The 21,700-nt window shown below is 35.7% G+C and overlaps 1 protein-coding gene across 1 annotated transcript in view; it reads left to right on the plus strand.

The window, feature by feature from the left end:
• The window catches only part of KLHL7 (kelch like family member 7), a 58,496-nt gene that overhangs the window by 12,086 nt on the left and 24,710 nt on the right, over positions 1–21,700 (plus strand). The window contains exons 2-6 of the mRNA XM_045564067.1: positions 3,639–3,741; positions 4,698–4,791; positions 5,053–5,177; positions 12,420–12,595; positions 14,824–14,998. Of these exons, the coding sequence (XP_045420023.1) occupies positions 3,639–3,741; positions 4,698–4,791; positions 5,053–5,177; positions 12,420–12,595; positions 14,824–14,998 (673 nt within the window). The remainder of the gene's footprint in view (positions 1–3,638; positions 3,742–4,697; positions 4,792–5,052; positions 5,178–12,419; positions 12,596–14,823; positions 14,999–21,700) is intronic.

A 21,700-nucleotide genomic window follows, 5' to 3' on the forward strand; every position in this document is an offset into this window, starting at 1 on the left:
CATTTATTCCCTCACCTCCCTTCCCCCAGTTACCCCTATTATTAACATCGTGCATTAGTGTGGTATGTTTGTTAGAATTGATGAGTCATTGTTGTTACATTGTTATTAATTAAAGTCCATAGTTTACATTAGGGTTCACCCTTTGTGTTGTACATGTTATGGGTTTTGACAAATGAATAATGACTTGTATCCACCATAGTATCCTACAGAATAGTTTCACTGCCATAAACATGCCCTGGTCTCTACCTTCTCACCATATTTTTGAAATAATATCCTTATCACATATCAAATTCCCACTTAATGAAGATCCCTCACATTTCTTATGTTTATTTCTCAATATCTAATTATCTTGTTGCTGCTGTAACTTGAGATTTTTTTTTTCTCTTTTGTGTTCCTTTATGGCTTATCACATATGGGATAGCTAATTGCTTTTTCATATTTATCTTATTTGTGTCTGGCCATTTTACTGACTTTTCATGTTAGTTCTATAATTGTTGAGTTGATTTATCCCTATTTTCTTACTGATTTGCTAAAATTTCCGAAACAATGTTGAATAGTAGTAATGAAAAGGATATGTATACCTTTTTTCAAACTTGAATGAGAATGCCTCTGCTGTTTCACTATTACATGTGATGTTTACTGTTGATTTCTGACAAATGACTTCAGTATACAGACACATCATTTTATTTATTAAAGAGTCTTAGGAAATTAACTTTTAATTTTATCACACACTCTTCTGGCATCTATGGAAATTTTTCTACATGAAGTTTTTCTCTTTTAGCCTATTTATATGATAAACTACAGTAATAGAGTCATTGTTCTTGACTTCTCCTTGCATTCCTAGAATAATATTTGATTAATCCCCTTCTGAATGCAGTTAGCAAGTAGTTGACAGATGCATAAGTAAGTCCCTAAAGGAAGAAAAACGTGCAAAGAAAATTTGATCAAAATAGCACCTGGCACTTTAACTGGCATATTAAAAAGAAGACAACAAGGAAGCATAATAAATAGCATAAAAGAAGATGGCATATATAAGATGAAGTATGTTAAATATGAAGGATTGAACTAAACCCTACTAAAAACTATCTTAGATGGTAAGAACTTCAGACTAAGTCATGATGAAATCTATGCTGTTCATAAGAGACTAAAGATAACACATATAAATATAACAAATACAAAGATAGAACAAATAGAACAAATAAACAGAAGAATTGCAAATTGGGTTTTTTTCTTAAGTTTAACCAGTGAACTTTTATTGTTCAAAAGTTAGTTTTTTTGTTTTTGTTTTAGGTTTCTCACTCTTCAGCTCGTCTAGGACTTGTTATCTCTCATATTCTCCAACTTACCTGGGTCTGTATCTCTTCCCATTTCTTGTCTGTGACTATACCTCTTACAAATTGATACTATTGAAAATTATCAGTCTATTTTATTATAATCAAGTAAATGGACCATTTGGATACAGAAAGCTCATCCCATTTCACCCACATACAGAACATTAGTATCTAACTGGAGATTAATCTTAGACTAAAACTCAGTTGCTGTACAAAGATCTCCATTTCTCCAACTTCCTTTAGTGCCTATGAATTCACTTTACTTATAAACTATTCTTGAGAGTATGCCTTGGAAATGGTTTTGCTTAATTTTGGTTTAGCCCTATGTCTGTGTGTTTTTTTTGTTTGTTTGTTTTTTGTTTTTTGAGACAGAGTCTCACTGTGTTCCCCTGAGTAGAGTGCCGGGCCATCAGCCTAGCTCACAGCAACCTCAAACTCCTAGACTCAAGCAATCCTCTTGCCTCAACCTCCTAAGTACCTGGGACTATGTGCATACACCACCACGCCCTGCTAATTTTTCTATTTTTAGTAGAGATGAGGTCTCGCTCTTGCTCAGGCTGGTCTCGAACTCCAGAGCTCAAACGATCCACCCACCTTGGCCTCCCAGAGTGCTAGAATTACAGGCGTGAGCCACGGCAGCTGGCATAGCCCTATGTTTTATGGAAGTTTTCATCAGTAGCCATAGATTCCTCCCCTATAAGAACCTTATGATCTGATACAATCTGATTTGCTTGCTATTTTCTTCCTCTTCCCTCTTCTTCCCGCTTCCCTCTTCCCTCTCCCCTTACTCTCCTTTCTCTCTCTCTCGCTCTCTCAAGCAACTTGATCAGCTTATTTTGGTGATAACCAAATAGTTAGCTTAGTTTTGCTATTTGGTATGTTTTGGTGTGGTATATACAGAATCACCAGAGAACTATGCCTACTCTGTACTCCCTGCGCATATAAAAGGAAATGAAAATATAAAAATTTAAGATACTATGGAATAAAGCTATAAGTAATCTGCATATAATTTCTAAGCAATAGTCTATAGGCCTTATTTTTTTAAATCTTCAAATAAGCTGTAAAAATGAAATTTTATTTATTTGTTAGCCTGCTATTTGGGGCCCATTTTCTCTCTCATTTTAAACATTACCATTTTATTTTGATTTTTATTCACAAAGTAATAAAGTTGTGATTTATCTATCAGAAATAGTAATGATTTAGCTATCAGAAACTATAGTAATAGTTTTTATAGTAAAGCACTTAAAATTTGCAAAATGCAAATATTTTGAGCTGCTAGCCCATTATTTAGATTTGTGACTGATAGATTGTTTTTTACTCTAAGTATATTATTCACCTCATATTCACAGTGCCTAGGATACAGCTTAATACATTGCAGGCACCAGAGTTTCTGTGAGCTTAACCTGTACATTATATCTTTAACTTCATTAAGAAATCAAAATTTTATTTGACAGGACATTTATTTTTCCTTTAAATTCATCTATAAGGGTTCCAGTAAATCTTAATTTTCTTCTTTAATATTCCATTTTCCCCACATTTTTATGAAGTATTTACTCTAGAGCTGCCTTCTTTCAGCAGCCTAGAGTGACACTGTTTTGGCCTTAGTCAGAAATCACAATGTAAAACTGACTGCTATCCAGCTTCTATCAGAAGTGCATTTGAGAGAAGTGTTATTTAAGGAAAGATTGCTGAAGGGGCATTCAGTTCATCCACTCTGTGTACTCTGAGTTATTTCTGTTTGAAGTTAGATCTATGAAAGCTACTTTTTTGGGAAATGCAGTTGTGTGCGCTGGCTTTTATCAAGGATAGATAATTGAAAAAAAATCATATAAAAGTAATTGCTGTGTTTGAGAAATTATCAGGGGCATTGATATTGTGTCATTTAATTTGTCCCAGAAAAAGCTTACCATGAGAAATATCTTAGAATTTGTATCATAAGGAAAATTTTGGTTTCCCTAAGGGATTAGTAGACATCTTCATTTCTGGTTATGAGGAACTTTTTCTCTTGACTGTTGGGAAAACTCAGTGCCAAATTTTGAACTAGATGACAGCAATTCTGTCAGTTCTTCCCAAATATGTCTTAGAAAGAAATTCTCTGCTGGAAAAAGACTGGATTTACATAGAAAATAGCAATAAAGCATTTGGCAAGCACCTGTTTTTTTATATATACGTGTGTGTGTGTGTGTGTGTGTGTGTGTGTGTGTGTGTGTGTGTGTGTGTGTGTGTGTGGAGAGAGAGAAAGAGAGAGAGGATGCTAACCTAGGCCTAGTGAGCCCTTTTAATTTTATATATTTTTCTTTTGATTAGAAAACATTGTGTGATGTGATCCTCATGGTCCAGGAAAGAAAGATACCTGCTCATCGTGTTGTTCTTGCTGCAGCTAGTCATTTTTTTAACTTAATGTTCACAAGTAAGTATCTTAAGGTAAAATATGCCATTACTTTTTCTAGAAAAATTAGGTGGAGTCTAAGTGAAAATATGGCATTTTTCCTAGTCTTTAAAGCACTTAAGGCCATAGAACAGTGAAGAGATTGAAAGTAGTCAGGTGATGATTGAGCAAAGGAAAAATATCCTTTCATTAGACTTAAGAGCCTGATACTTTTATTGATGGAGGTACAGCTTCTACTTTAATGCCCAGGGTTTTCTTCTTAACCTCAAGTAGAAAGGCAAAGGAACAGATAAATCTTATGACATTTTATCTAGCAAGTTAAACTGAAAAATAGAAAAAATGAGATATAGCATATTGTATAAGAAAGAACCCTAGATTTGAAGTTAAAAACTGGGTCCAAGTCCTGCTTCCTCTACTTAGTACTGTTTTATGAGCTTGATCAGGTTATATAATGTTTCTGCCTTAAGTTTTCTCTTTGGCGCTCCAGCTACCTACCAGCATTTTTAGGAGGAATGAGAGCTTTGCAAGCTATAGATATATATATATAATTGTCATTGTTCACATAGGTTTGTTTCAGCTACATCAGAGTCATTTTGCTTGTATCGACAAGAGTGCTTAAATTATTTTGAGCACTCGTAGGTTTGTTTCAACTACCTGAGAGTCATTTTGCTTGTAGTGATTTAAAAGAGTGCTTAAACTTTAGGAGTTGGGGAAAAACTAAATCTAGTTTTATGTCTGTTCATTTGGGCTTTTTTTTTTTAAGACGTATACAAATTCACTATCTTCTTAGATTAAGGCATATATCAAGTATGGAAAATTAATTTGCATTTATTACAATAATGTTGGGTTTGCGAGAGTGTTTCATTCCAGAGAGACCTATCCTGTTATTCCCCATACTTAATGTGGCCTGCAATGGTCTGGTTCCTCAGTTAAACTTGTGGTACTGATGCCATTTATGTTTCTTCTCTTCATTTTAGCTAACATGCTTGAATCAAAGTCCTTTGAAGTAGAGCTCAAAGATGCTGAACCTGACATTATTGAACAACTTGTGGAATTTGCTTATACTGCTAGGTGAGTTAGGAAGGATCATTTTTGTTTTAGACAAAGTAATGTTGGGTTCTACTTTGGCAAAGCATTGTTGTAACGAACTGGTGTGCTATATACTCTTCAGAAGGAAACACTGCAAAGATGAAAGAGTTTAAGGATCCTATGCCATACTAACTCAAGTTTAATTTTTTGTTTGATTTCAGGGGCTAGTAGAATACATTCTACAGTAACATTTAAATAATAAAAAATAGTGGGAAATTAATATTCACTTTAACTTATTTGCAGAATTTCCGTGAATAGCAACAATGTTCAGTCTTTGTTAGATGCAGCAAACCAGTATCAGATTGAACCTGTGAAGAAAATGTGTGTTGATTTTTTGAAAGAACAAGTTGATGCTTCAAATTGTCTTGGTAAGAAATACCAGATTTCTGTTTTTTAAAAAAATTCTCAATGTGTATTTTGACCAAAAAAAAGCATGGTTATAAGTTTCCTCATTTAACCTTAAAGACATTATCCTCTAGGATGTTTTCTGGTAATAAAATTTAAGAGGAGCTTAGAGAGATGCATATTAACCTGGACAGCAACAAGCTCATTAAGTATTATATCAACGTTTTCTAAAATATAAAATGGAATTTATGATGAGTTTTTCTGTATCTAGGATAAGGAATAAGGATTGCACATAGTGGTTTTATGGTACATAGTACCATAAATATGAATGTTTGCTTTTATTTAGGCACTTATGCTAAGGTCTGTCACAGATGAGGAAACTAAAAGTCTGTAACTTGCCTGAGATCCCATAGCTAGTACGTGAAGGAAGTGGGATTGGAATTCAAGTAATCTAATTCTTAGCTACTGTACCATGCTGCCTCTCCACATTGTCAGATATGCTGTTTTATACTAAAAAACATAAAAATCCTAGATTATAAGGTAGGATACTAATTGAGGGACTGCTGGAGCTCTCCATTTTGAAGCTATTAATAAAGTATTTTGTAGTTTATGATAGGAGAAGCAGAGAAAGTTGATCAGAGTTTTCCAGAATATGATATGCTTTTCACCAAGAGATGAACTTTAGTGGCACATGAATGAACACCCAGATCTTTTTACAGTAGTCCACTCTTACCTGCAGGATATGTTCCTAGACTCCAGTGGATGCCTGAAACCTCAGATACTACCAAAACCTATTCATGCTATGTTTTTTCTTATATGTATGTATGATAAACCTATGGTAAAGTTTAATTTATAAATTAGACACAGTAAGAGATTAGCAACCATATAACTAATAATAAAATAGAACAACTGTAACAATATGCCAGCATCACTACTCTTGCACTTTAGGGCCATGATTAAGTAAATAAGGGTTATTTGTACACAAGCACTGCAATACCAGCACAGACTGTCTGATAACCAAGATGGCTACTAAGTGGCTAATAGGCAGGTGGGATATATAGTGTAGATATACTAGACAAAGGGATGATTCATGTCCTGGGCCAGATGGAGCAGGATGACACAAGATTTCATCATGCTACTCAGAACAACATGCAATTTCAGACTTATGAGTTGTTTATTTCTGGAGTTTTCCATTTAATGTTTTCAGACCACAGAAAGTGAAATCCTGGATAAGAGGGGGACTACTATAATAACATTTTCCTACCCTGGCTGTGATTCAGAGGCATTAAAGAAAGGATAGAGGCCTGGAGTAGGAATTCTAGAAAAGCAGGGAGGAAAGAAAAGTGGAATCAAGGAAAGTATAAAGAGAGGCCGGCGAATCTAGTCAATGCTTAGACTTTTGCCCCAGGGGAAAAAATGAGAGGTGCTGGTGTGACAGGAAGGCAAAAGGTAGGGTGAAGGCTCTTGGAGATGCTTGAGAACTTTTGCAAGCCTCCTCTGTCCCTCTTTTTTCTAGGCAAACCTCCTTCTGGACACTTCAGTGCTCCTTCCTGCACACACCCGCACTAAAAGTAGAGAAAGATCTTGGAAGGCAAGTGGGAAGGGAGCAGAATAAATTTCAGTGGGGAGTAAAAGCGGAAGAAGGGAAAAAAATGAGACTTAGCCTAATATCTAGAAAAGGAATTGGACTGGATGAAGCAGGAGGAGAAACAGCTATGCAGGTGAATTCTTTAAAGGAAGCCATGGGTCTATGTATTGAAAAGATCCCTGTATTGGGAAATAAAGACCGGCCTCTAATCCCATGTATGCAAGAGAGACGGTCTGGTGTGAGTCCCTCCATCTCTCTGGGCCATAGTTAGGGGCTCCATTCATCAGTAAAATTTATATTCTTGAGATTTAACCTTACTTCCCATTACATAAATAAATATTCTCACACAATGTATTATAAAAAGGTAATTACTTTAATGAAGTTTTTAGAAAGTGATGGTTTAAGTATGTTTCCCTACCTCCTTAGCACTTTCGATGTCCTACTGGGGTGATTCAAGTACGAAGAAAAGATGGTTTTAAAATGAGTAGGAAGTAGATATGGTGGTGCAAAGCATAATGTGGACTTTAGAGTGAGTTTGTGCTAAGCTTTAGGCTTCTGAGAAGACCATTTAGTAGTTTTACCTCTGGATACCTTCTGTCATCATTGTTTACAAAGCTGGGAGGAAGGGTAGCCCTGCATCCTAGAAAGGAGCCTGATTCTCTGGCTAAGCCTGGGACAAAGACACTGGCCCACCCAGCTGAGACAAGTGCAACAGCTTGTAACTAGGGGAACTGTTTCTGCCTGCTTTCTGTTTAGTTCTTAGCATGGCTCTCACTGCCAGCTGATTGGAGAACTCCTGTCTTATGTTTAACCACCTGTCAATTCTCTTTTGCCCAAAAGATTCCAACAATCTGACTTCCACAAGTGCTAAAGGAACCCATGGCAGCGGATGGAATTGGGCAAAGAGCATTAAAAGTTAAAGGAAACCCAGTAGTTTGAGGAATAGAAAACCAGGCTCAACAACCAAAATAAATGGTTCGTGTAAGGCAAATTTAATGTAAGAAATGGAAGGGAACTTAAAAACAGAAAGGATGTATTTGAAGAGGAATAAACCCATGATTTTCCAGTTTTTGACTCTCAATTGAATTGAAAATAGAATGGTTGTTCCTAAAAATCAAACTAAAGAAGATCAGACAGAGGAAGCTGCCTCGTGATACAAAACAAAAATGCCAAGAAAAGGAACCCATTAATGAGAAGATAAAAGAAAAACATGGGAGGAAGATGCAGGAACACCAACGTGAAGTAGGAGTTCCAGAAGGGACAGATGGAGGAAAAGCAAAAATCAAATAATAATAGACTTATCTGGGCTTAAAAAAACTAACTTTCAGACTAAGTTATACTGAGTACTGGCCTGATCAATGAAGTCAGATATATCCTTTTTCACCTCCAGAGATCAAGAGAGAACTTACATTTCAGGTAAAGAAAGTGTCCTGAAACTAGATAGTGGTGATGGTGGTACAACATTGTCGTTGTAGTAAATGTCACTAATGGTAAATTTTATGTTATGTGTATTTTACCACAATAAAAAAATCAATATAAAAAAAGAATTTACAAGCTTTCATAGAGAAGCAGTATGGTAGATTACAAAAAATGACCATAAATTCTTTCCATCTGTATGTGTACACCTCTTTGAGATGTGACTTTGTAGCTCCTCCCATCAAGAGGTGTTTTCCTCCCTTGTAATCTGGGTGTGGCAATGTGACTTGCTTTAGCCTGTGGGGCATTAGCAAGTGTGATGTGAGCAGAAGCTTGAAAAATGCTTGCGCTTTGGGGCTTGCCCTCCATTGCTGCTGGGAACTCTTATGCTGCCACGAAAAGAAGACTAGAGATGATTTGGGGCAGAGATGAGCTGTCCCAGCTGGTGTCCCTAAGACCAACCAGCCTACCTGTTAAATATGTGAATGAAGCCTGTCTAGACCATCCAGCCCTAGCCCAACAACCAGCTAGCCCAGATCAGAAGAACTACAACTTGACCCATAGAATTATGAGAAATAATACATTTTGTTATTATGAGCCACTTAAATTTGAGGGGTGGTTATCTTGCAGCAACAGATAACTGATATAACAGGTTACTTAGAAAAGAAAGAGAATCAGTATGGGCATTAATCTGTTTTATCTGCAACCTGAAGTTAGAAGATAATAGCACAAGTTTGCAAATGATAAGGGGAGAAAAAAAGAATTGTATTTCAAGGCATCATCATTTGGGATATTGCCAAGAAACAATGTATAAATCACCTGTGTCCCTTCTGAGAAAAGTGTTGGAAGAAGTACTACACCTAAGTGAGAGGTAAAGAGTTCAAGATAAGGATGTACTGGTTAGGTTTCTTAGTTGCAAGCAAAAGAAACTGAATGTCGCTGGTTTAAACAAAGAGAATTTATGGAAAGGCTGGTGAGTAACTCACAGAATTGCCTAGAAATCTGAAAAATCAGGCTTAGAAAAAGAATAAGGATTTGGATACACAAACTTGTTTAAATAGATATCACAGGATGTTTTACCCAGTGATTAGAGAACACAAATTGTTTTCAGACACCCTTGGAGTTTTGCAAATACTGATCTCCAGCCATAGAAAATCTGGAGCACCTAAAAGAGAAGAGACACAGGCCACATCCTCTGATTACAGTGCAGTAAAACTAGAAATTAACTATGAAAAGATAGCTGTTTCCTCTCACCCCATTCTGAAAACTTGGAAATTTAACTGAAGCATTATTAATATTTAGAAAAATACTTTTAAAAGAAGTATTAAAAATGAACTTGCATGCTATATAGAAACATATGACAATAAGCACACAATAAATCAAGACCTTTGGAATGTAACCAAAGTATTTCTTAGAAGAAAATTTATAGTCTTCAAATGTTTTCCAAATAAATGAATTTATTATTCTTTCTTGACTTAAGTATTCTATTCAAAGAGGTAGGGAAGACTGGGCATAGTGGCTCTCGCCTATAATCCTAGCACTTTGGGAGGTTGAGGCAGGAGGATCACTTGAACCCAGGAGTTCAAGACCAGCCTGAGCAACATAGTGAGACCCCATCTCTACAAAAAAAAGAATAAAAAATGAGCCAGGTATGATGACACACGCTTATAGTCCCAGCTACTCTGGAGACTGAGGCAGGAGGATCACTTGAGCCTGGGAGTTTGAGGCTGCACTCCAGTCTAGATGACAGAGAGAGACCCTGTCTCAGGAAAGAAAAAAAAAGAAAAAGAAAAGGGAAAATAATTTTGTAAACACCTGATAAAAGTAGAAGAAAGTATCCTTTAAAGCATGAATTAATGAGATAGAAAAATCAAACTAATAGACTATATACTTGGCTAGAAAAACAAAAGCTAATTATTTCAAAGAACAGTATAAAGTAGCCACAAATTGAGCAAGTCTGATCAAGAAGAAAAGATCAGAGAACATCAAGAATTAGAACTGTGGACATGAAAGCAAAAGACAATGACCAAAATTGTCTTAAAAAGCAGAAAACCTGAAGCTAGTAACCAGAGAAATAATTGAAAAGGTAAAGATCTGTTCCTAGTTAGTGCTCCAGGCTTGAAGGCTTTATGGGTTAATTCTACCAAGCTTTCAAGCATTAGATTAATGCTTATGTTATTTAAATTGTTCTAAATCTATAGGAAAGGTAGAAAACTTCCCAGTTCATTCTACTAGGTAGGATTACCATAATGCTAACATTGGGCAAAGAACATGTGTGTGTGCATGTATAAACACACATAAAACTTCAGACTAATTTCATTTAGAAACATTGATTTTTATAAATGCTTAAAAAAATCAGCAAATTAAGTCCAGCAATGGAATGTATTATAAAAAAGAATACCCCTCTGGTATGGGATGGTGATAGTGGGGAAGGCTGTGTATGTGTGGCAACAGCAGGTTTATGGGGACTCTGTACTTTCTCATCAGTTTTCCTGTGAACCTAAACTGCTCTGAAAAATAAAGTTTATTAATTAAAAATAATACTTTGTGGCCGGGCACGGTGGCTCACGCCTGTAATCCTAGCACTCTGGGATGCCGAAGGCAGGAGGATCCTTTGAGCTCAGGAGTTTGAGACCAGCCTGAGCAAGAGCGAGACCCCCGTCTCTACTAAAAGAACAGAAAGAAATTAGCTGGACAACTGAAAATATACAGAAAAAATTAGCCGGGCATGGTGGCACATGCCTGTAGTCCCAGCTACTCGAGAGGCTGAGGCAGAAGGATTGCTTGAGCCCAGGAGTTTGAGGTTGCTATGAGCTAGGCTGATGCCATGGCACTCTACCCCAGGCAACAGAGTGAGACTCTGTCTCAAAAATAAATAAATAATAATAATACTTTGTGATCAGGTAGGATTTACTTCAAAAATCCCACAAAGATATAATCATTTCAATGTCAAGAAATCTAGCAACATAATTTACTGTGCTAACAAGCTATAGGAGAAAAATAAATACTTAAAATTATAGCAACAGATTCTGAAGGCACTTTTGTTATTTCAGTACCAATTTCTGATGTCAAAACAAACACACAGCCATAGAAATAGTTCTTGGTAAAAATATCAGAAGTATACAGATGTAGCAGACTTTTCACCATGAGCATTCAGCATGTGATAGTGAGTACATTTTACAAAGGAGGTGGAAAATGCCAGCTAATCTGACAAGTTGGTTAGCAGGCATCAGTTATGAGAAGCATTATGGTATAAATATGAAAGCGTCAAAACTCATTGTCTAAAGACAACATAAACTTGAAACATGGAAAATCAAATATAATGAACTGAAAAAAATTCAACTTCTGACTTAGAAAGGAGGCCTGCCTCAAGATCACATACAAAAATAATTAGTGGTTTTACATAGCAGTGTGGTTGGCAAACTTTTTCTGTAAAGGGCGAGATAGTAAATATTTTGCGCTTTGTGGGCCACATGTGGTCCTTGTCTCCTCTTCTTCTCCTGTTCCTCCTACTCCTGTCTCCTTTCCCCCTTCTCTTCCCTTTCCTCTCTCCTTCCTTTTTTTTTTTTTTTCAAACAACCCTTGAATAATGTAAAAACCATTTTTAGCTGCTGACCCTACAAAATAGGCTATGAGCTGGATTTGGCCCATGAACAGTACTTTGCAGACTCCTGATATAGAACATAAGTAACCAGTTAGGGGGAAACTCCATCCAGAACAAAAAAATAAAATAGCTAGGAGAGGCCTGGATGGGAAATGTATAGGGTTTGTATGAAGAAAATTGTGTATTTACATTGAAGATCATGAAAAATCTGAATAAACACTATGAATAAATGTATATCTGAATAAATACATAAACAAACATGATATATGTCATGTTCTTAAATGGAGTTCTTCTGTGTTGCAGAAGTCAACTGTCCCCAAAGTAATCCAAAAGTTCAGTGCAGTTCTAATTAAAATCACATCAGGATTTTTAAAAGTAGAATGTGATAAGCTTATTTATGAAATTATTTGCAAGAGAAAATATTTAATAGTAGCTAAGAAAAATTTGAAAAAACATTGAAGGGGGCTTCTATAAAATATCAAAATCAGCCATTCATAAGACAGTATATTATTGGCACAAGAATAGGCAAATCAATGGAACAGAAAAGGATCCAGATTCTTGAAATTCATTCAGTCTAATTTTTCTGAAGTCATGCTTTATCTTCAGTATATACTTGGTTCTAAAAATGATTTTGTATTATTTTCGTTCTGTGTTTAGGTATAAGTGTGCTAGCAGAGTGTCTGGACTGTCCTGAATTGAAAGCAACTGCAGATGACTTTATTCATCAGCATTTTACTGAAGTTTACAAAACTGATGAATTTCTACAACTTGATGTCAAGCGAGTGACACATCTTCTCAACCAGGACACGCTGACTGTGAGAGCAGAGGATCAGGTGACTAAATTGACTACTCAACATTTTTCTTAGTAAAAATGTCCTTATCAATTTCTTATACCTCATGTTTAGATACATAAGAGAAAGAGTCATATTAGGAGAGAATTTGTTCTTTAACACAGTATTCCGAAGTCTGTTTCATAGGAAAAGTTAAGTCCTGGGTGCTTATAAGGTCTTTGAGAGAAGGACCACTTGGTAGAGATAACCATTGGGTACCATGGTAGGCACAACAGTGTTTACCCCAAAGATGCCCACATCCTAATCCCTAAAACCTGTGAATATGTTACTTACATGGCAAATGGGACTCTGTGGATGTGATTAAGTTAAGGATCTTGAGATGAGGTTATGAGGTGGGTCCAGTGTAATCATAAGGGTCCTTAAATGTGAAGAGGGATGTAAAAGGAGGCAGTGTCAGAGTGATCCAATGTGAGAAAGACCTGACCGGCCATTGCTGGCTTTGAAAGTGGAAGGGGACCGCAAACCAAGGAGTGCAGACAGCTGCTAGATGCTGGAAAGGCAAGGAAATGGTTTCTCCTGTGGAGCCTCCAGGCAGACACCTGGATTTTAGCCCATTGTGACCAGTTTTGGACTCTGACCTCCAGAACTGTCAGATAAACTGTCAGAGGTGTAAGCTGGGTGGCAGGCATCTGGGAGCTGGGTAGGGGAATACTTTGATATGCGACTCACTTTATGTTCAGCCCTACATCCTTCTCTGTATTTTAAGCCACTAAATTTGTGGTAATTTGTTACAGCAGCAATAGGAAACTAATATAGGCATTATAATAAGATCATATACTTTGAGTTACTTTTGTTATAAAGATAAAAAGTTTGATCTAAGCTATGTTCTTTTTCCCTGTTTTCTTCATGGCCCAGAGTGTCAATTTGCAAATTCACAGGTTGGACCTGGAGTACCTTAATAGACCAAAAAAAAAAGAAAAAACCCAACCCAGTTCTGTGATCAAAATTAACTGACTTATATGTAGTATGGAAAAGGAAGAAGTAGTAACTTTAGACTAGAGAAACCTGACAAACACTCCCTACACGTGGTCAGGGTTAACATCAGTGATGAATCATGTTGAAGGCATGCACATTTGATGTAGTCAGACTGGCATGTCACCTCTGTGATTGTCCTCCCAAAAAACTGTAACTCCAGTCTAATGAGTAAAATACCGAGGGACATTCGACAAAATCCCTGACCAGGTATCCTTTATGGGATCATGGAATAGAAAAATAACATTAGATAAAAACTAAAGAATTCCCCCTCCCACCACCAAAAAAAGGTATAGACTTTAGTTAATGTGTCAATATGGCTTCATAAGTTGTGACAAAAGTGTCATACTAATGTAACACCTTAATAGCCGGGTGCAGGGCATGTGGGAACTCTCTGCATTATCTCTGCAACTTTTCTGTAAATCTTAAACTATTCTAAAATAAAAAGTTTATTTTAAAAAAAGACCAATTCCCACAAAAAATTAACTCATAGGGAGATAACATCTTGGGTCTTATTAACACCACCCCAAATTTAATTCATTTAGCTCAAACGTGTCAGTGTGGTAGATATGTGTGGATTTGAAATAATTTGTTTTCAGTGTGTTAAAACTAATTTATAAATTAAATGTTAATGAACTTGGGCTTATTCAGTGCAGTTAAATGAATGCTACAGTATTATTTTGGGGAACAATTCTTATATAAATATCCTGCAATTTACTTTTAAAGTAGAATTTTTATTTTTAATGTTTCTAGAAAGCTGATAAGTTTTTCAATTAATAATGTGCAAGAGTATAAGATTGAAATAAAATCACAGGTGACGTTCATATCTCCTGGGATGGAAAGCCTTTTAGGAAATTAACCTGTTTTCCTATATATGTCGATATATAGGTAACGTGTTGACCAATAGATTTTTTCGTTACAATGTATACATCATATCTTATTCTGAAAAGGAAGCTATATTTTGTTTAAAAAATCATAAATTAAGCATTATTTCTATCATTAAATTATGTAGTAGTGGTTCTAAAAAAACATTACCTACAAGACTCACTAGAGCAGTATGTAAACTGTTCTGAAGTACAGGCAAATGTTCAGAGATGAAAGCAAATATCTGAATAGAACATTAGGAATAAGTGGTTGTCTCCTTATGAAGTTCTCTCCCTTCAATGTGAGAGTAAACATAGGTAATTGAAAATGTTTCTGCCATCTAAGAATTTTACTGTGCTGTTTTTCCCCCTTAGGTTTATGATGCTGCAGTCAGGTGGCTGAAATACGATGAACCTAATCGCCAGCCATTTATGGTTGATATCCTTGCTAAAGTCAGGTTTCCTCTTATATCAAAGAATTTCTTAAGTAAAACGGTACAAGCTGAACCACTTATTCAAGACAATCCTGAATGTCTTAAGATGGTGATAAGTAAGTTGCCTTAATATCCATTTATAACCTGATCATGTAGCCAGTTTCTTATGGGCTTAAAACCGTATTTAGCATGGATCAGATTCAGTAGCCAGATTCAAGACTTTGCTCTTTTAGATAATTAATTGCTTGGATTTCTCAACTGTACACCTGGAGGGGACTTGGCCTCAGCCCTTATTTTATAGGTATACATTAGTAAGTGAGAGGAGGTAAAAAATACTTTTTTCTATTTTTGTATACAATAGCTTTCATGTGCTTCTTCCTTATTAATTTTACTTAGCCAAGTAGTGTACTATTATCTCATTTTCTTTCTTAAATAGCTCTTTTTGGTTTTTTTGGCTGGAGCTAAAAATTGCCATATTTTTCATTTGTTTTGATTTTCTTGACTTGCAGGCTAAGTCCCAGTCCTTCAACGCCTTTGTAAAATGCCACTGAATAAAATTGTCTGTACAATTAAACAATTTGTTGCTTTAATTTCTTGGAAATATCCCTTCCTTGTGCCTATTTCAGTATAGACGTTTGCTCTCTAGGCCTGGGGCACAGTTCTTGTCCTGGGGCTTCCTTCCTTCGTCTCCATCACCCCTCTCCTATGTTAGATCCATTCTCTTCTTGAATCCCAGGTTTTTCCCTATCTTAATTCTTTCTGTTTGATCGAATATATCCTCTAAAGGTTTCCTGATAGTGTATATAATCATTAAATATTTGGTGACTTGACGAATCTCATATGTTTATTTTACCATAAAACATTGAAGGATAGTTAAACTGGATATAGAATTATGTTGAAAATCATTTTCAGTTAGAATTTGAAGACATTGCTCCATTATCTTCTGGCTTCCAGTATTACTTTTGAGAAGTCTAGTGCCAATCTGATCCTTTCTTTTTTTATTCCTCTCTGTAAGCATGTAAGATCTTTTTTTCCTTTTAATCTGTGATATTTTGGAAGTTTACAGTAATGTGCCTTGATGTGCTTTTTTTTTCCTTTTAAGTCATATTGGTTGGGCATTCTCTCTTTTCAACCATAGGTTTCTCAGTTCTCTGTTACTAATATTGTGATTCTTTAGCCACTGCATGTCTAATCTTTTGTTATCTCTCCTATTATCCATCTTTGTCTCTTGGTCCTCTTATGAGAAATAGCCTTGAATTTTTTTCAATTCTTTTATTTCAGCTATTATTTTGTTATCTGTATTTTCTATATGTTACCTTTGCATTTTCTTTTCCTGTTTTTGTTGTTGGAAGCTTTTCTTGAATATTTGGCTTCATAGCATATAAGAGTTATTACAAAACTAATAGACTGTACATGTGAGTGGGCTTCTTAGTTCTTGAGCTGAACTATAGGGTAATCAGAGTAGCCAGTCAGTTTTTAAATTGGAGAGCCCCAAATGTTGGTAGATATTTTCTCAGGGAAGTATAAGCTGGGTATAGGTATTTGTGAGCTGGGTGAGGAGTTATTTTGTTATGCATACTTTTGCTTAATCCATGTTTTTACTCCTACACTCTTCTCTGTGCTGTTCACTGAGTCTGGAACATCTCTGGTTCAGTATCTCCAAAGGCTAATCCTGTCTCCTAGAGTAGTGAAAGTACAGTGAGTACCTGACTATGTAGCAGGAGAAGGAGACCTGGCAGTTCAACTGTCGTTTGTTCAGAATTTTTTAGAATTCTGTTTCTATCCCTACCTGCACCTTCTGGAATACTTAGTGTCTCCAATTATGAGCCATTCCAGCATTCTGAAGGGTAATTTGGCTTGCTTTTCATTGGTGTCTCTTTGCACAGCCATTTAGATTTGACAGATTCTCCATCTGCTTGTGTTTTGGAGTTACAGATCTACTAGAATTATCAAAGGTAGGGTTTGTGTTTGTTTCTTGTGAGATGACCTTAAATTGGCATGTCCAATCTCATGTTGTTTTTACATTAAGTCTGAACCAGTCTTTTCCTTTATGATGTCTAGCTTTAGTGATGTGGTTGGAAAATTCTTCCCTATTCCAAGATTTTTTTTTAATTATAAAATTTTCCTCTTGTGTATTTATCATTTATAGATTTGTTCTTCTTTCTCTCTCTCTCTCTCTCTCTTTAAGCCTTATATCCTACTGAAATCTATTTGGTATGAAATAATTTTTTTTCCTAAATGTCTGGTAAGATGGCTCAATACCATTATTGAATAATTCATCTTTTCCTACTGATTTGAAATATGATAAACCAAGTTTCCACATATCTATTTGTGTGTATGTATGTGTTCTTTATTAAAAAAGAAAGAGAAACAAATATGCCGTTCACTGAGTACACTCACACACACACACACACGCACGCGCGCACACACACACATCAGTTTCTCTTCCATTTCATATTAGTACCTTGCTTTTAATTATTGTCATGCTTCATTTAAATTGCCATATGTCTCTGGGGAATTTGTAATTTTCTTCCTATACATTTCACGTTCTTAAATTTATTTTAGATATTTTTATTGTTGCCATTGCAAGTTATATCTTTTTCCTTTTATTTCTTATTTGTCTGTTCATTGTTGATGGTCTTTTTTCCTTGCTCATGTTTTGAATTCTTTCTTTAAACACTTTAAATGTAGTTATTTTATGTTCTGTGTTTGATAATGCCAGTATCTAAAGTCTCTGAAGACCAAATGCTGCTATTCATTGGTGCTGTTGACTTACTCCTGGGGGTTTAATTCCTTATGTGTTTTGTAAGTTTGGATTGTGTGCTTATATTTATTTGATTGATCTTAATCTCTAGGAATATTGGGAGGCCCAGGTTGTGTTCCGGCAGGTCTTCTCTGTTCATCTTGTGAACTTTTGCCAAGTTCTGTAGGGCACAACCCAGGACTATGAGTTTTCCTTGGCTTATGGCAGAGTAAATTCAAACCTCAAATCTGCATGAGAGCAGGACTTTCATTATAAATTCTCAAAGGAGGGAGACTTTACTTCCACCTGAACCTGAAGGTGAAACAGGCAAGTTACTGTTTCTTCCTTTGCCATCAGGCAGTTATTTTTTCTTAGCCTTTACTTTCACTAAAGAATAACCACCAATCTGAGTGATCCAGCTTTAGGAATAGATCTCAATTCCAATTCCTTATCTGGAGTAGATCTAAGACCTTATCTTCTCCCCTTCATACAACCAATAAAAACAATTTCTAGGTTTCCAGTATTATAAAATGCCTTCAGAATAGCGCCAGGGTCCTTAATCCTTACCATTCTGATGTCTAATTTCATCTTCATTTTTAGCGCTCTTATCTCTTAGGATCTTAGCTATGCATTTTTAAAAATTCTTGTTTTATTTTTTCCCAACATTTACAGTTATTTTACAGCAGGAAAATATTTCTAAAAGTCTAATCTGTCATTCTGCTATAAACGGAAGTTTGGATTGTTATTTAAACAGGTATGAAATATGTAATGTAATGACTATAATATGCCTAAGTTGTACTCCTGCAAACTCTCACGGGCTCTTGAATTCCCATTGATTTTAATAAAACAAAACATCATATCTAGAAGTGGGGCAGCATTATAGATTTCAATTTATATGTGATGAGTAAGAAAGCCTCTCATAGAAGGTACCTGAAACCTACTATGAACTCTTAAGTTATTTTTGGTACCTCATCTGGATGATTCACTTAAGGTGTAGCTGATTTCAGGCACAAGTTAAGGAAATAAATAAAAGAGAAGTGAGCACTTCACTCCTGCCTAAGATATCCTTCTCAAAAGACATAGTAAGTTTGAGTGTCCTAATTATTAGATCACTTGTTCCTTGATTGGGAAGTAAAATTTCCTTTAGACTTATCACATAGTTACTAAATGGTATTATGTGGTTTTAGGTAAATTGACCCAATATTATCCCCAGTTTGGAAAAATATTATGATATATCCATCCATTGAAATGCTCTACACTTATTAAAAATTTTTTTTCATGAATATCTAATATAGAAATTTTTCCTAAGTGGCAAAAGCATAAAACAATATATAGTACATTTTTTGTTAAATGAAAATGAAATTTTAAAAAAAAACAAGGAGTGTTTGAATCCAGTTAAGGTTGTCAAGGGAAAAAGAGAAGAAAGTATGAGTCAAAGACACATCCTTATGAAGGCCAACATTCAGCAGGTGGAAGAAGACAAACAGGAAAGGCAAAGTCAGAGCTACTTGAACCAAAGGCTGGTGCCTTGAAAATCAAGGAGTAAAGAGGGTGTTAATAACATAGAGTATAGGTGGCCACTAGTTGCTTTAAATGCAGAGAGATGAAAGAAAATCAGGACCAAGAAAATGCCTTTAGATTAGGGCTTTCATCTTTTAGGTGTCATACATGTTAATATCAGGTTTTTTGTTATGCCTTCATTCCCAAACCATGTGTTATTTTTCTGGCCGTAGAGTTTCATTGGGTAGAGAGCTACTCCTATTTCTTCATGCATGGTGTGGCTGTTGAGAATAGTTCTTATGTGGATTCTGAATTGATTTAGAAACAGGATAGCAGGATTGTTCCAGAAATTCAAGTGTAGGGATTAGATGCTTGAGCAGGAAACTTTGTTGTATATTTTAATTTACTAGGTTTATTATATTTTTTCTTTTTCTTTTTGGTTTTTAAATAAAGAATAGTGAATTGTTCTGTAAGTCCTTGACTAAGCACAAGCAGCTGAAATGCTTCCAAGCTTTGGGGTCTAGGTAGAGCTAAATGGAGGAAAGAAGTCCTCCAACCTCCCTTCTTCAGATCATTAGTTCTCTTCCTGCCATCTGACTTTATTGCATTTTCAGAGTGGAAGAAAATTGGAAAAGACAATCGAAAAATAGAATAAAACTAAGCTAAAAAAAATTTACATCTAAAAGAAAATGGGTTGCAAAATAAAAATGAAATCCGCAGTCAAAGCTGCCACAAAGGCCAGACCAACTTCTTATTCAAAATTTATAAAATTTTACTCTGGAAGGAATAACTCCCAAAGTAATAAGCCTAAGAAACTAGGAGCTTCTCAGGGAAAAGTGCCAAAGTGTCTCCAGCCCTAGTCTTGGGGAGGAAGAAAAAGCCTATCAATGAAGGAGGCATAGCTCATGCTTCCTCCAAGGGAGGTCATCACAGTTGGCCACAGTCAGCCACTTTTACCCAGTGGCCTCTTGGCTCAAAACAGTTTCTTCCTGTTTCTCTCTTTGTTTCCTGTCTTTCTCTTGCTGGGAGTATTGTGTTCATAGACTACACAGTCCCTTTGGCCTGTGTAGACCCCTCCTAGAGCAGTGGCTTTCAAACCCAGAGTTTCTGATTCAGAAGGCCTGGGCTAGTGTTCACTAATTTGTATTTCTAAGTGATCCTGATGCTGCTATTCATGGGACACACTTTGAGAACCACCCATGGGCTAAATACGGCCTTGAGTGAAAACTGGCTTTTAGATTTGTAAAAGATTGTAAAAACAAAAAACAAAAAACAAATGATATGCCACAGAAACCATATGTGCCCTACATAGGCTAAAGTATTTCCTCTCTAGCCCTTTACAGAAAATGTTTGTGGACCCCTCTGACCTAGAGCATGACCCAGAGCCTCTGAGGTTTCCAGCTGTTTTAATGCACAAATGCTTCTACTCAAATTCTGAAATGGAAGGAAATAATAAATATTGATGATGACTTTCATTCATGCATAAACTGTTCTCCAAAAACTTGTCTTTCCTGTTTTTCCCTTTTATAAAGGGCCAAGACAGCCTCATGTACAGAAGTATTTTGCATATGTTCAGGATTTTTTGCATTATTTTATTTTTAGATCAATAATACTATATAGCATACATAATTCAAAAAGGTATTAAAAGGGTACATGGTAAAAAATAAGTCTCTCTGATACCCCCGTTGCCCACCACTCATTCCCTTACCCTGGAGGTTACCATTATTATCTTGCATGTCATTCCAGAGGTAGTCTTGAGACTTCACATATGCAGTCATTTACTTATATATATATATATAAATTACATGTATAAAATATGTGTACGTATGCATAAAATATACATTTTTAACACAAATAGTATTATACTCTGTGTACTGTTCTACATCTTGCTTTTTTCTATTCCACATTATTTCTTGGAGATCATTCTGTGTATATGTACTAAATGTTCTCGTTCTTCTTTGCAGCCATGTATAATATAACATTGTATAGACATACCATAATTTTTTAACTACTTCCCTAACAATGAACTTTATGGTTACAAACTCCTAGAAAAGGAAAATTCCTGGGTTAAAGGGTGTGTGCATGTAATTTTTGTGGATAGTACTATATCACTGTCCGTATGGTTATAACCATCCACATGCCACCAGCAGTGGAAAAGCATGGTGTCTCCCCTACACACCTTTAGCATAGCCTCTGTGTTCCACACATGCTGATCTTGGACAATCTGAGAAGTGAAGAAAGTATGATTTTAATTTGTATTTCTCTAATGAGAGCAGTTGGACATCTTTTCATATGTTCAAGAGTTGTTTGTAGTTCTTTTTCTGTGAACTATATTCAGATACTTTGTCTAATTTTCTCTTAAGTGTCTGCTCTTAACCTTATTAATAGGATATATTTTTATAATTTTCTTTTACATTATTTATAAATATTTTCATAGTTTGTCGTTGTCTTTTCATTTTGTCTTTTTGCCATGCACTAATTTAACTTAAAATTTTGTGTAGTTAAGTCTAAACATTTTTCTGTGGCTCCTTTGTTTTTTGTCACTCTTAGGCTTCCCCATCTGGGTCTGTTTTTT

This window comes from Lemur catta, chromosome 11 (genome assembly GCF_020740605.2).
Source record: "Lemur catta isolate mLemCat1 chromosome 11, mLemCat1.pri, whole genome shotgun sequence".
NCBI lineage: Eukaryota > Metazoa > Chordata > Mammalia > Primates > Lemuridae > Lemur > Lemur catta.